Genomic DNA, 12,274 nt, shown 5'->3' on the forward strand with positions numbered 1-12,274 from the left:
GAAGCCCCTTAACCTACTGCAAGATGGGGGCTGCTATTTTCCTGGAGAAGTATTTATGACCTCAGTAATGTTGTCAAATATACAGTCTCAGTGGTTTGAGGTGGAGAACTGGATGTCAGAAAAGCTTCCTTAATCCTTCTCTAGTTGCGAAACAGGCAGATTTTCAGCCTACCTTCTCTATTACAAATGTTTCCTGATTTCAATCGAGATGGGTGGGGGACTCTGGGAGGAAAATGCAAAAGGCAGGATAAGTATTCTCCCCACTTTACTGTTGGGGAAATCAAAGCCTTGGAGGGGAAGTGACTTGCTGTGTGCTAGCCATAGCCAAGACTAGAATTCAGACTCCCTGCCTATTTAAGATCATCCCATCAATGGCGATTCCCCAACTCATTCACAAAAATCCCTTTGAAACAATTAAATTCAGTTATTTATGACAACCTGGGGAGGTTTTATTAAGAACTGTCTTGTCTCCCCCCCCCCCACCAAAGATCAGTTGTATAACTTATACATATATAAGTGTGTATATGTGTGTGTGTGTGTGAATATATATATATATATATATATATATATATATATATATATATATTTATTTATTTATTCTGGGTGCCCAGCCCAGAGTTGGCAGCTGTTTGGGATACAAAGAATGAAACAACACAGCCCTGCCCATTTTGCCTTGTGGGCAAAGTACCCTTGATACTTGAAATATTTGGATACTTGAGAAAATGGCAGGTCCTAATCATGGGGCATAGAGAGCCCACAGCAGCCAAAAACTTCTCACCGTCAGCAGTGTCCATGGAGCCAGTGAAGTGGCCTTCATCCACCATCCCATAGTCAGTCCCTGGATAGGATGCTGTCTTCAGTACTGGGTACCATGTTTGGGGCATCCGACTGCCACATTAGGGCAGGGCAAGTAGAATGGGCAGGAGATTGCAGTAAATGTGGGAATCAGTTGGAGATTCTGGAGAAGAGAAGTCTTGGGGGGAAAATGCAAGACATTATTGCATGGAAAAGGGATTTCACTTGTTTTGCTTGGACCCAGAAAGCAGAACTATGAAGGAGACATAAAAGAAGGCAGGGAAAAGCAGCATTTTGGCTCAATATCAAGATGAATTTCCCAACAGTGATCACAGTCCAACAGAGAAGTGTCTGGGCTGGAAAGGATCTTAGAGACTATTGGGTAAGGGACTTTTCACCTTCCCTGTGTCTTGGCAGCTGTTTGGGGAAGCCTGTGTCCAGAATCAGACTTTTAAGTGCATAAAATAGGGTAACTAAAGAAATCAACTATAATGAAATACAATTCACAACCTTTTTTTTTAAAAAGGTAAAGAAATACTGATCTAGGCCAATCTCATCATGTCACTGATGGGGAAACTGAGGTCCCAAGCAAGGGAAGTGACTTGACTCAAGTCAGATGGTGAGTTAATGGTGGAGACAGGATTAAAATCCAGGTTTCATGACTTGTCATCTCCAACATTTAAGAGGCAGGGATTGAGAATGGATGGACACCCTGTCTGGTCCCATCCCTTCCCTTCCCCAAGTCCCAGCTAGTTATGAAATATTGAGAATACTAAGAATTGTTTTATTTTTTGTAATATGTTGTTCTTCAGTCAAAGAATTTGCAGCCATTCTTTGCTGTAGACTAGATATTTCCCAATTAAAGCAATAACGGTTCTTCCCATATGGACAGAGGTTTATAATTTATAAAACTCTTTTCTGTGCATTATCTCATTTGATCCTTACAACAATCCCATGGAGGAAGCAGAGTAGGACTTGTTTTCCCCATTTCAGTGAAGAGAAAACTGAGACCAGAGATCACAATGATTTAGAGGTAGAGTGAGACCCTTCGAAGTAGTTTTTCTGCTCCCTGTAGCTAGAACTCCTCTCTGTTATATCAGAACCACATTTTTCTTTTTCTGTTCCTTTTTGTTGCCTCTGTTGATGGTTGGCATTGATGAAGAGACCTGCACAACCTCCCAAGGAGTAGCCACGTGGAGTGGAAAAGCCTACCTGGCAGACTGACATTTCAGGAAATGAGTCAGAGCCAGGGAAGTGGGAAGAAACGTTCCCTACCTCTTTCCTCCTTCTCTTTCTTACCTCCCAGGGAAGTCACCCTGAGAGGTTTATGAGTTAAAGAGGTCACCCAGAGGAACATTTGTAGGAGTCTCTGCCAGGCTGGGGCAAGCTGCTTTGGGAAGGACCAAGCCCCATGCCGGGAGCCAGCTCTCTTTGAGAAGCCTGTGCCCACACAGCCTTGAGATCATTTCAGCTCCTATTGTTTGCAAGAAGCTAGGGATAAAACGACTAGAAATAACATTCCTCACCTTCAAAGAATTAGGATCTACTAAGTATGGCTATTTAACTTGGAGTCAGAAAACTGATTTTGAAAAAAAAATCTATTGTTATTGTACTTTAGTATAAGTCTGTATATTTTATTTTATTTTTTTTTTATGCGTATAAAAAAATGATTCTTAGAAGAGCTCTGTGTCACCATACTGCCAGAGGGGGCCATCAAACAAACAATGATCCAGAACCCCTGGTTTGGGTAAGAAATATGACAGCACATATAAGTATAATGTGGGGGGAGAATGTGACAGTTGAAAAGTCCCCAAAAGGAGATTTCAGGAGGAAAAAGTCATTTTTATCTTTTGTGGGGGGAAAGATGAGGAAGGCTTTGAATTTATTGAGTTGGGAGCCCCTCACCATCCTTTTTTGACTATAAAGACAGGAAGATTTGGGAAGCCAGCACCCTGAACTAGAACTTGGGGCTCCAAATCTAGAATGTTTTCCACTATTCCCTGTCTCTGAAACTGTCTGAAAATATAGCACACAGGACAGGCACCAGCTTGGAGACAATGAAGGCGTTTCCTTGCCTACATGGTGCTTAGATGATAAGACCGGGGCCTTAACGTGTATATTATACTTTAAAAAGAAATCCCAAATGACATCCTTTAGGATGTCTGATTTGAAGTGTCTGATTTCCAAAGGCTTCTCCATCTGGGAGTGGGGTGTGTGTGTGTGTGTGTGTGTGTATATATGTGTATGTATGTATGTCCATCCCCCCCTCGGCATTATTGGGGCAGGAGGAAGGGAGGATCTTGGAGAGAGGTGGAGAAGTCTGAAACCTGAGCCTTGCCCTACAAAAACTACTCTTCTGGGGACAGCCCCAACCCCATCTGCATCCGCATCCGAATCCTCAGGTTTGGAGGTGGGTGAGGTTCTGGGACTGCCTCTGGGAAACCTGTTCTGCCAGTCCAGGATTTGACACCGTAGAAAGATTGCTTAGTAACTATGGTCAAAAGAGGGATTGTAAACTAGCCGTGTGGGAGGATTAATTGCTAGGTTGTCTCTGTGAAAGTATAAGGAACAAAAATTCAAAGGGGAAAGAAGATGGTTCATTTGTAAAACTCCAGGCTGGTGGCAAAACCAGTCTGGGGAATGTTTATATTTTCAGAAAGTCAGGCAGCTGGCTTGGGGTTAGCCCTGAAGGTAGATGTCCTCCAGAAGACGTCCCCTGACTATAAATGTGAGGAAGTCAGACCCAGCCTGGTTGGGGAGGTGCCTGGTGACTAATACCTGACTCCCCACCCCCCACAACCATTCCTTCAGTGCTCTGAAGGGCTCCCAGCCCTTTGCTGCCATTCAGTTCTCTTCCTTGAACCTCTGGGAGATAGGGGAGGGCAAAGACCATTCTTCCCATGTGGCCATTTGGAAACTGGAGTCCCAGAGAAAATTGGCTTTAGGAAAGGCCTGGAGGTTTGCTCACAAGTTTATACATAACAGTTTTTAGCAGAGCCTGGCCAGAATTTGGATCTAGACTCCTAGCCTGAGCTTTTGGGTGGGTGTAGAGAAGAGGGCATGGCTGTTCTGTGGAGAGGCTGGAAGTATAGATAGATGGGACCACTCCCTTCTTCTGTTTAACTGTCTGCAGAAAGGGTTTTTTTCCATCCCAGCAGCAAGTTGGGGGATAAAGCTTCCTTGCCTATCATAAGGCCAATAGGAGCTCTTGGAGGCCATTTCCTTTTAGAGGTAAAGAAACTGGGCTTTATTAAAAAAAAAAAAATCTTTATTTAAAAATAAGTAACTAAATGAATGAATGAATTAATAAATGGTTAAATAAATGAATGAATAAAGCTGGGACCAAGAACAATCAAAAGACTAATCCATGATGGAAGGCACAGGCAGCAAATACCAAAGCCAGGATTTAAACCCAGGTCCCTCAGGCCTCAATTCCAGCATGTCTTTCCTTGTCTCTCTCCCACCCTACCCCTTTTGCATCCCTGGAAGTTAGCACAGGGACTGAGACATGGTAGCTGCTGAATAAAAGTTTGTGGAATTGAGCCGTGGCGTGGCAGTGCCCCCAGTCTCAGAAGGTCAGATCAACACAGCAGAAGCCCTGGCATGCCAGGTCAAGTTGGCAGGCGTGGAGTGTGGGCCCAGGACAACACACATGTTAGGTGTCTGACCCTCAAGGAGAGGCTCACCACAATGGCTTAGCCAACCAGGCTTGAGTAAGTTGGTTTTGATTTTGTCACAACACATCAAGCTGTTAAGCTATGTCCTAAAGGGAAGAAGGAAAGAGAGGGGCAGATCTCTTTGTTGAAATCAGATATCCTCAAAGAATAATACTGAACTGTAATTTATTTGGAACTTACTCAGAAGAAAAACCTCAATTACTTAAGCTTACATTTATAGCTTCCTTTTTTTAAAAAAGACAAATAACTGTATCGGTTTATCAGTGACTCCTGTGTCAACATCCAACAAACACCGTAAAATTCCTTTCTGTGCAAAGCTATGTCTCCTCCCATTATATTTCTTTGTTCAATCACTCTGTGTATCTGTGTTCCTTTAAATTATTTTTATATCTTTTTTCAAAAATCAGTTTTCTTTCCCAACGTGTTACTTCTCTCACATCCCCAAGAACTTTCCTTTATAATTAAGAATTTAAAAAAAAAAAAAAAATTTTTGAGAAGAGGGCAAGGTAAAGAAGGGGAAAATTGGAACACAAGGTTTTTCGAGGGTCAGTGGTGAAAAATTATCCATGCATATGTTTTGAAAATAAAAAGCTTTAATAAAAATAAAAAAGCTTTTTTAAAAAGACAAAAGAATGAAAAATTTTTTTAAAAATTAGTTCAGCAAAACTGATCACTGAATCCTCCAGCAGTAAGGGTTGTGCTTCATGCCCATAGTTCCCCCCTTCTGCCAACAAGGCGGGGGGCTAATGTACTAGCTCATAACATGTTCCATAATTTTGGGCAAGACCTGTGCCAGGCTCTGAAAACACAGAGGCAAAATTAGAAGGCAGTCTCCTGTTCTCAGAAAGTTTATATTCTCCTTGGGATATGGGGTAGAGGGTTCGGGAAGCCATCAGTTTGAGGAAGGAGGGAGAACTAAGGGGAGAAGGGAGACAGGGAACTGGGAAGGTTTCCTGGAGGAAGTAGCATCAGAGTTGACTCTGAAAGCAAGATAAGGATGAGATAGGAAGTGCACTGGAGGCATGGGATATCTTGGGTAAAAACCCAGTGTCAGAAGAAGGCATGTTCAGGGAACAGCCAGCAGCCACTTTGGCTGGAACGTAGGGTTCATGGACAGGAATAATGAGAAATCAATCTGGCATGGTAGGTGGGAGCCAGATTGTGGAAAGCTGCAAATGCCAAGCTGGGGAGCTTATTTTTTTAATCCTAGAGGCAATATATTTGTTTATATTTCTCATATTTTTTTTTATAGCAATAGTGAGAGACAGTACAGCAAAGCAAATAGGGAGAGAAAATCTCAAAATCAGGAAGATCTGGGTATAAGTTCTACCTTTGATAAATATACTGGCTGTGTGAATCTGGTCAGATCAGTAACCTGCTGTTTGCCTCAGTTTCCTTAGCTGTTAAATGGAGATATTTATAGCACATACAATCCATGGTTGTGATGAGGATCAAATAAGATGTTTATAAAGTGCTTTGCAAACCTTATAGACCTAGATAAATATTACTATTACTACTAATACTACATTACTATTAATACTACTATTATAACTACTATTACTACTACTACTACAATTACTATCACTGCTACAACTCCTTCTCCCTTTTCTACCCCCTCCCACTACCACTACCATTACTATTACCTATGACTACTTCTCCCTCTCATTCCCTGTTTCCTCATTTATAATAGGAGAATGATAATAGCAGTTATCTTACAGGGTTGGTGTGAGATAAAATTTGTTAAAGGGACTTTGCAAATAGTAGTTGTAATAGCTATTTTAGTTCATAAAATTGCTACATCCTAATTTGTTCAGTCATTCCTTGGTAGTTTGTCACTATTACAGTTGCACAGAGGAGCTCTTATTAATTGTTGACATCACATAGTATCATAGGCTTATTGATCTAGAAACCTCAGAGAAAGCCTTGTCAAATACTCTTATTTTACAGATGGGGAAACTGAGGCTCAGGGAAGTTAAGTGACTTGCCCACAGTTATGGAGGTAATGTTAGAGGCTGAATTGGAACCTATATATATATATATTTGGTAGTAAGTTTATTTATTTTTAATACACATTGCTTTATGAGTCATGTTGGGAGAGAAAAATCAAAGCAAAAAGGAAAAACCATGGGAGAGAGAAAAAAAAAACAGAAAAAAAGAAGTGCATTTAGCATATGTTGGTTTATATTCAGTCTCCTTAGTTCTTTTTCTGGATGCAGATGGCATTTTCTGCTCAGACTTTATTGGGATTGCCTTGGATCACTGAACCACCGAAAAGAACCAAGTTTGCCATAATTGATCATCGCCCATTTTTGTTGTTATTGTGTACAATGTATTCCTGGTTCTGCTTGTTTCAGCATCAGTTCATGTAAAATCTCCAGGCCTTTCTATAATCAGCTTCATCATTTTTTATAGAACTTTCATATACCACAACTTGTTCAGCCATTCCCTAATTGATGGGCATCTACTGCTTCAATTGGAACCTATATTCTCCCAACTCCAGAGTCAGTGTTCTATCTGTTGAATGTTGTTTACTCTCTAGGTCAAATCCTTTCTATAATTTAGCAGGTAAATATCGAGGTGTCTCAGAGCTTGCTATTTGCTGATGGTCACATAACTGGTCAACATGAATCAGCATTTGAACCCAACACTTCCTGGCTTCTAGTTCAACACTGGTTGAACTGGTAAGTCACTGTCATTACAAATACATGCTGCCTTTACTAGAAACAATTATAATAAAGTTAAAAATATCTTTGAAAAGGTATTATTTTCTCTTTTTTGGTTTTGATATTCTTAGGATATGCATAATAATTGGATCAAATAATTATTGGATCAAAAAGGCACGGTTAGTTTTTTCTAAATATGCTGTCAGATTGTTTTCCAAAAAGATTCAATTGACTTATAATTTCACCAGGAGTATCCAAGGGGACCTGTTGTCATAGGTTTCTACCAATATTAAACTTAATACTTTTTGTTTATTTTTCCACTGTGATGAAGATATTAAGATAATGGGCTTAGAAGCCAAAAGTGACTTTATCAATAATATATCTTAATACCACCCCTATTCCCTCACACGTCTTCCCACTCCATTTTTACAAAGAGGAAAACTGAGTCCCAGAAAAATGGCAAGTCATTTGTTCAGATAATACGGTAAAATCGGACTTAGGATTCAAACCTGAGTTATTAGAATCCAAATGCAGTGATCTTGCCATAATACCCCGTAGTACATCTCAGGAGTGCCCTCAGAGCTCTTTTAATATGCATTTATTTTATCATGAGGGGGGGCTGGCCATTTTTCTAAGTGATTGTTTATAATTTGTATTTCCTCTTTTGAAAATTGCCTGTTCTTATTCTTTGACCACTTATCCATGGGGACTGGGTGTTTCCCTTGAACATATTGAATTGTATCAATTCTCTATATGTTTTTCTGTCTGTCTTATTTTCCACAATGATTTTACCCCTAATCTGATATATATTTTTTAACTCAGTCATATTGGGTTGGGGTTTTTTCTTTTTCTTTTTTTTTGGTTATTTTTGTTATACAGATTTTTAAAGCATTATGTAACCAAAGCCATCCACCTCATTCCCTGTAATTTCTTCTGTTTGTTCATTGTCTTTGGTTTTTGCATGTTTTCCAAATGCTCTTGCTTCATTCTGCCATCTCCAGTAGAATAAAGAATTGCTACAGATTTTTCTCTTTGAAAATTTTGATTGATTTTTAGACTCAGTTCTCAGAGGATGACATTCCCATGCTGCTAATCAGCTTAGCAGAGCTGGTAGGTGGGCTGGGCATGTGTGTGTGTGGGTGGATGGGTGGGCATTAAGTAGAACATCAAGTCTTGGCTCTAGCTGGGATCTCTGAGCTCCTTTAGTTGGCGTAAGCTATGGGTTCTTAACCTTTTATTTTATTTTATTTTTGGTAGCATGGATCCCTTGAGCAAATTAGTGGAACTTCAGATTTTTAAGTAATTGAAGAAAATGCCAAATTTCAGTTAGAGATCAGTGCAAATAAAGGTGTTAGTTTTTCCCATCTAAGTTTATGGACCCCCTGAAATCTAGCCATGACCCACACATAAGAACATGGTAAAGAATCACTAGTATCATGGGGAAAGCCTTGGATTTGGAGTCAGGATACCCGGATTGAAATCCTCGCTCTGACACTGATTTACTTGTATGCCCTTGACCCAAAGTATTTACTATCTCTGAATCTCAAATTTGTCAATCTGTAAAATGGGAATTGTAATTCTTTCATTGTTTATTTCATGCTGTCATTGGGTCAGCATCCTGCCCAGTGCCAGGAGTCCTTCAGCATCCCTGATCAAATTACGTTCACAGAATATCTGTTCTGATCAGAAACTCCCAAAGGCAATGCCTTCCACTATTGAACAACTTTACTTTTGTTAGCAGGAAAACAGCCTTTTTGTAAATTTTACCTGCTGATTTTTTTTTCCCCCTAAGGTTCTACTCTGTCTCTTTATTGTGGCCTGGAGGTGAACCAGGTTCTTCAAGGCTATGCCATTGGGATGCCAATTATGGCAGATCCTACTGAACTAGAAAAGCTTCTAGTATGTGATGAGCAAAAGTCTTTGCTCTTCAGGCTCGGCCTAATGAGGATCATTCCTAGATTAAGGGCAGCGTGGTGCATTATTTTAGCCCTACCATCTCTTAGAGACCATTTGCTAAATTGTAGCAAGAAGATGGAATAAAAATGAATCCACTTTTTTACTTCAAGCCCTAGTGATGTTGAGTTCTGTCATTTTTCTCTTCTCTAACCAATCCTGTGACAGTGAAGCGGTACCTCAGAAATGTTTTAATTTGGAATTGTTTGCTGATTACCACTTATAGAAGCAAATAGTCACAAGTTAGGGACTTTCCAGAGTCATACATGAGGTTTTGGCCCTTCTCTACCAGCTCTCCATTTTTTCACTCCCTCTCCCTTGCTCCGTGTCCTCAGTGGCTTTGGAAATGCTGATGACACTGGTGGCAAGGAGACACAAACTTGCCACAGGGACTCATGTTGCTACTGTGGCTGTGACAACTTTGGAATTTGGATTTAGCATGTAGGGCTCCCATTTTCCATTTTATGGAATTCCTGAAAGGCTTTGACTAGAGCAGCATAAATTTGAGTCCCTGTTGCTAGTCAAATGAACTGTCTTTGGGTGAAGTTCCAAGTTCAAGTTCTGAGTTCAATATATATTAGCCCTATGATCTCAGGTAAGTCTGAGCCTCATTTTCCCCCTTTGTAATACTTGGATTACCTTCCTCATGAGGTTGTTGTGAGGAAGAAATGCCCTTTATAAACCTTAAAGCAGAATAGAAATCGGGAATATTATTGTCCAATATTACTGTCTCTAGCTTTCCTTTCAGTTCCTATTATTGCATCTTTCCCAAGACATTATTGAGTCTACAAAGGTTTTTTGTTTCCACAGTCTGCAATTTTATGTCTCATGAGAAATGCTTGAAACACGTGAAGATCCCGTGTACCTGTATTGCTCCAAGCCTGGTCAGGGTGAGTAGAAAGCTCTACTTAACCAAGTTTGCTATTTATAGATGGGTGGAGTTAATTTTTTTTTTTTCATAACGATGATGAAATCATTGGTTGTTCTAATAACTTACTTTGCTTTCTGTGTGTGTGTGTGTGTGTGTGTGTGTGTGTGTGTGTGTGTGTGTGTGTGTGTCTTTTATTATATTACAAGCTTAAATGAAAGTATCACTGGGCCAAGATGCTCCTGGGGTCTGGATACTAGTTCATCATCATGGTGCTAGAAATTTCATCATAGTACCTTGTATTATTTATTATCAGATAGTTGTTATTGAATAATTGTATACAATTATTATTAAAGTGAAATAAGATTTGAATTGTGGACTTAAATTTTGTTAATAGGATTCTAATTGGGCATTGATGACTCTGTAATGGCTCTTGCTTCCCCTGGACTTGAGGGTGGGAAAATGGCAGGGGAAGTGTCCCAGTCAGAACTGGGTGGAGCTCCATGTCTTTCTTCCCATTTCTCTGTAATGGTCATATCATGAAAAAGCTAGAAGAGAATTAAGACCATTTTGTTCAAGTGCTCTTAATCTTTTTTTGAAGTATTGGCCCCATTGGAAAACCTATGCCCCCTTTATGAGAAAATATATATATATATATATATATATATATATGTAAGGGCCCTTTAAATGGGCGGACACAGTGCATCGGGATTGAGGCCCAGAAATTTCTGTGGATATTAGGACTGCCCTTGGGCGGGATCCTGGCCATATTGAGATAGCTTCGTAATGGGTGACTCTCTCGCTGATTGGCTGTGTGTGTGACCTCACAGGCCCTATATAAGCCCACTGCAGGCAGCAACTGGCCTCTTTAACCTCCTGCTGTTCACCCTGGCTTCCTAGCCTGGGTGGCCAAGCCAAGATGGGTAGCCGAAAGAGGTAAGGATTTTGGTAGTGAACACATGGGTCTTCTGACCAGGTGTTCACTTGGGAACCAACAAGTCAGGGCATCAGTTAGGGCATTATGTGAGTAGGTATAATAAAGGCTTTTAAGATTACACATGGCTGTTCTTGAGTGCGCTACCGGTTATTAAGCTAGTAATTGTAACTGCCAGGAGAGCACATTACATATATATATATATATATATATATATATATATATTTTTTTTTTTTTTTTTTTTTTTTTTTTTTTTTTTTGCTGAGGCAATTGAGGTTAAGTGATTGCCCAGGGTCACAGAGCTAGGAAGTATTAAGTATTTGAGGCTAAATTTGAACTCAGGTCCTCCTAACTTGAGAGCTGGTGCTCTATCCACTGTGCCACCTAGCTGCCCCCCCGAACATATTTTTAAATGCATAAAGAAAAAATATGTGGGATTACAAAGGAAACTAATTGTTGAATTGCTATTGAAATAGGTGGATAATATGAAAAATGTTGAAATAAACATGTTTTTTAAAAAGTTCAAAAATTCCTAGTTTAAGAACTCCTATTAGTCTCACCATAAGGAACTGAAGAAAGGAAGTCACTTTCCCAAGATCTCTTTGGTTATTTAATAGTAAGAGTCATTTTTTCCCCCAAGATCTCTTTGGTTATTTAATAGTAAGAGTCATGTTTTCTGAAGACTCCTCTAGAGCACAAATTTCAGAGCTAGAAGGTGCTTTAAAGCATCTCTCATTCGATCCATATCCCAGCACTCTATATTCCTGGTAAGTGGCTGTCCAGCTTCCTCTTGAAGACCCTCAGTGGTAGGGAAACCATAGCCTTTGAGGCAGCCCATTGTATTTTTGGACAGCTCCTTTTTTTCCCAAGGAGGTAATTTTCCTCAAATTACAATGGAGCCTAAATCTGTTTCTTAGCAATTTGCACCTTTGACTTCTTGATGCCTTTGTTCTCTTTCATGGTCTTGCTGACTCAGGGGCACAGAGATCACCTTTAGTTTTCTGTTGATGAAGGTCTTCAAGCAGGGGCCAGAGGGCCATTTGCCAGGAATGGAGGTTTGTGCAGCGAGCAGGGGGATGGACTCCTCCTGTGAGGATTTCCTAAGCTCAGGTGGTAAGAGTCAATCTCCTGTCACCCCATCCAGGCTCCTTGCAGCCTATTAGCTCCTTCCTGGGATCTTAGACCAATGCTTGCACATAGTAGATGTGTAATAAGTTATTGGTATTATGATATTCAATATCATAGAGTCAAGTAGGGAAAATGGAACAAGGCCCATTAATGGTGGTTTCTCCTGCTCCCTGAAAATCTTTCCTGTAGTCCAGAACTCCCAACACAGCTTTTATTTTGTTTTTTAATGGGTTTTTATTGCTAATCACTATTTGAA

General features: G+C 40.1%; 1 protein-coding gene across 1 annotated transcript in view; it reads left to right on the top strand.

Annotated features, from left to right (window-relative positions):
• DGKQ (diacylglycerol kinase theta) overlaps window positions 1–12,274 on the top strand; it is a 103,764-nt gene that overhangs the window by 5,765 nt on the left and 85,725 nt on the right. Inside the window, exon 2 of the mRNA XM_074273413.1 lies at window positions 9,899–9,978. Coding sequence (XP_074129514.1) covers window positions 9,899–9,978 — 80 coding nt within the window. The remainder of the gene's footprint in view (window positions 1–9,898; window positions 9,979–12,274) is intronic.

The sequence above is a fragment of the Sminthopsis crassicaudata genome, chromosome 6 (assembly GCF_048593235.1).
Source record: "Sminthopsis crassicaudata isolate SCR6 chromosome 6, ASM4859323v1, whole genome shotgun sequence".
Taxonomy (NCBI): domain Eukaryota; kingdom Metazoa; phylum Chordata; class Mammalia; order Dasyuromorphia; family Dasyuridae; genus Sminthopsis; species Sminthopsis crassicaudata.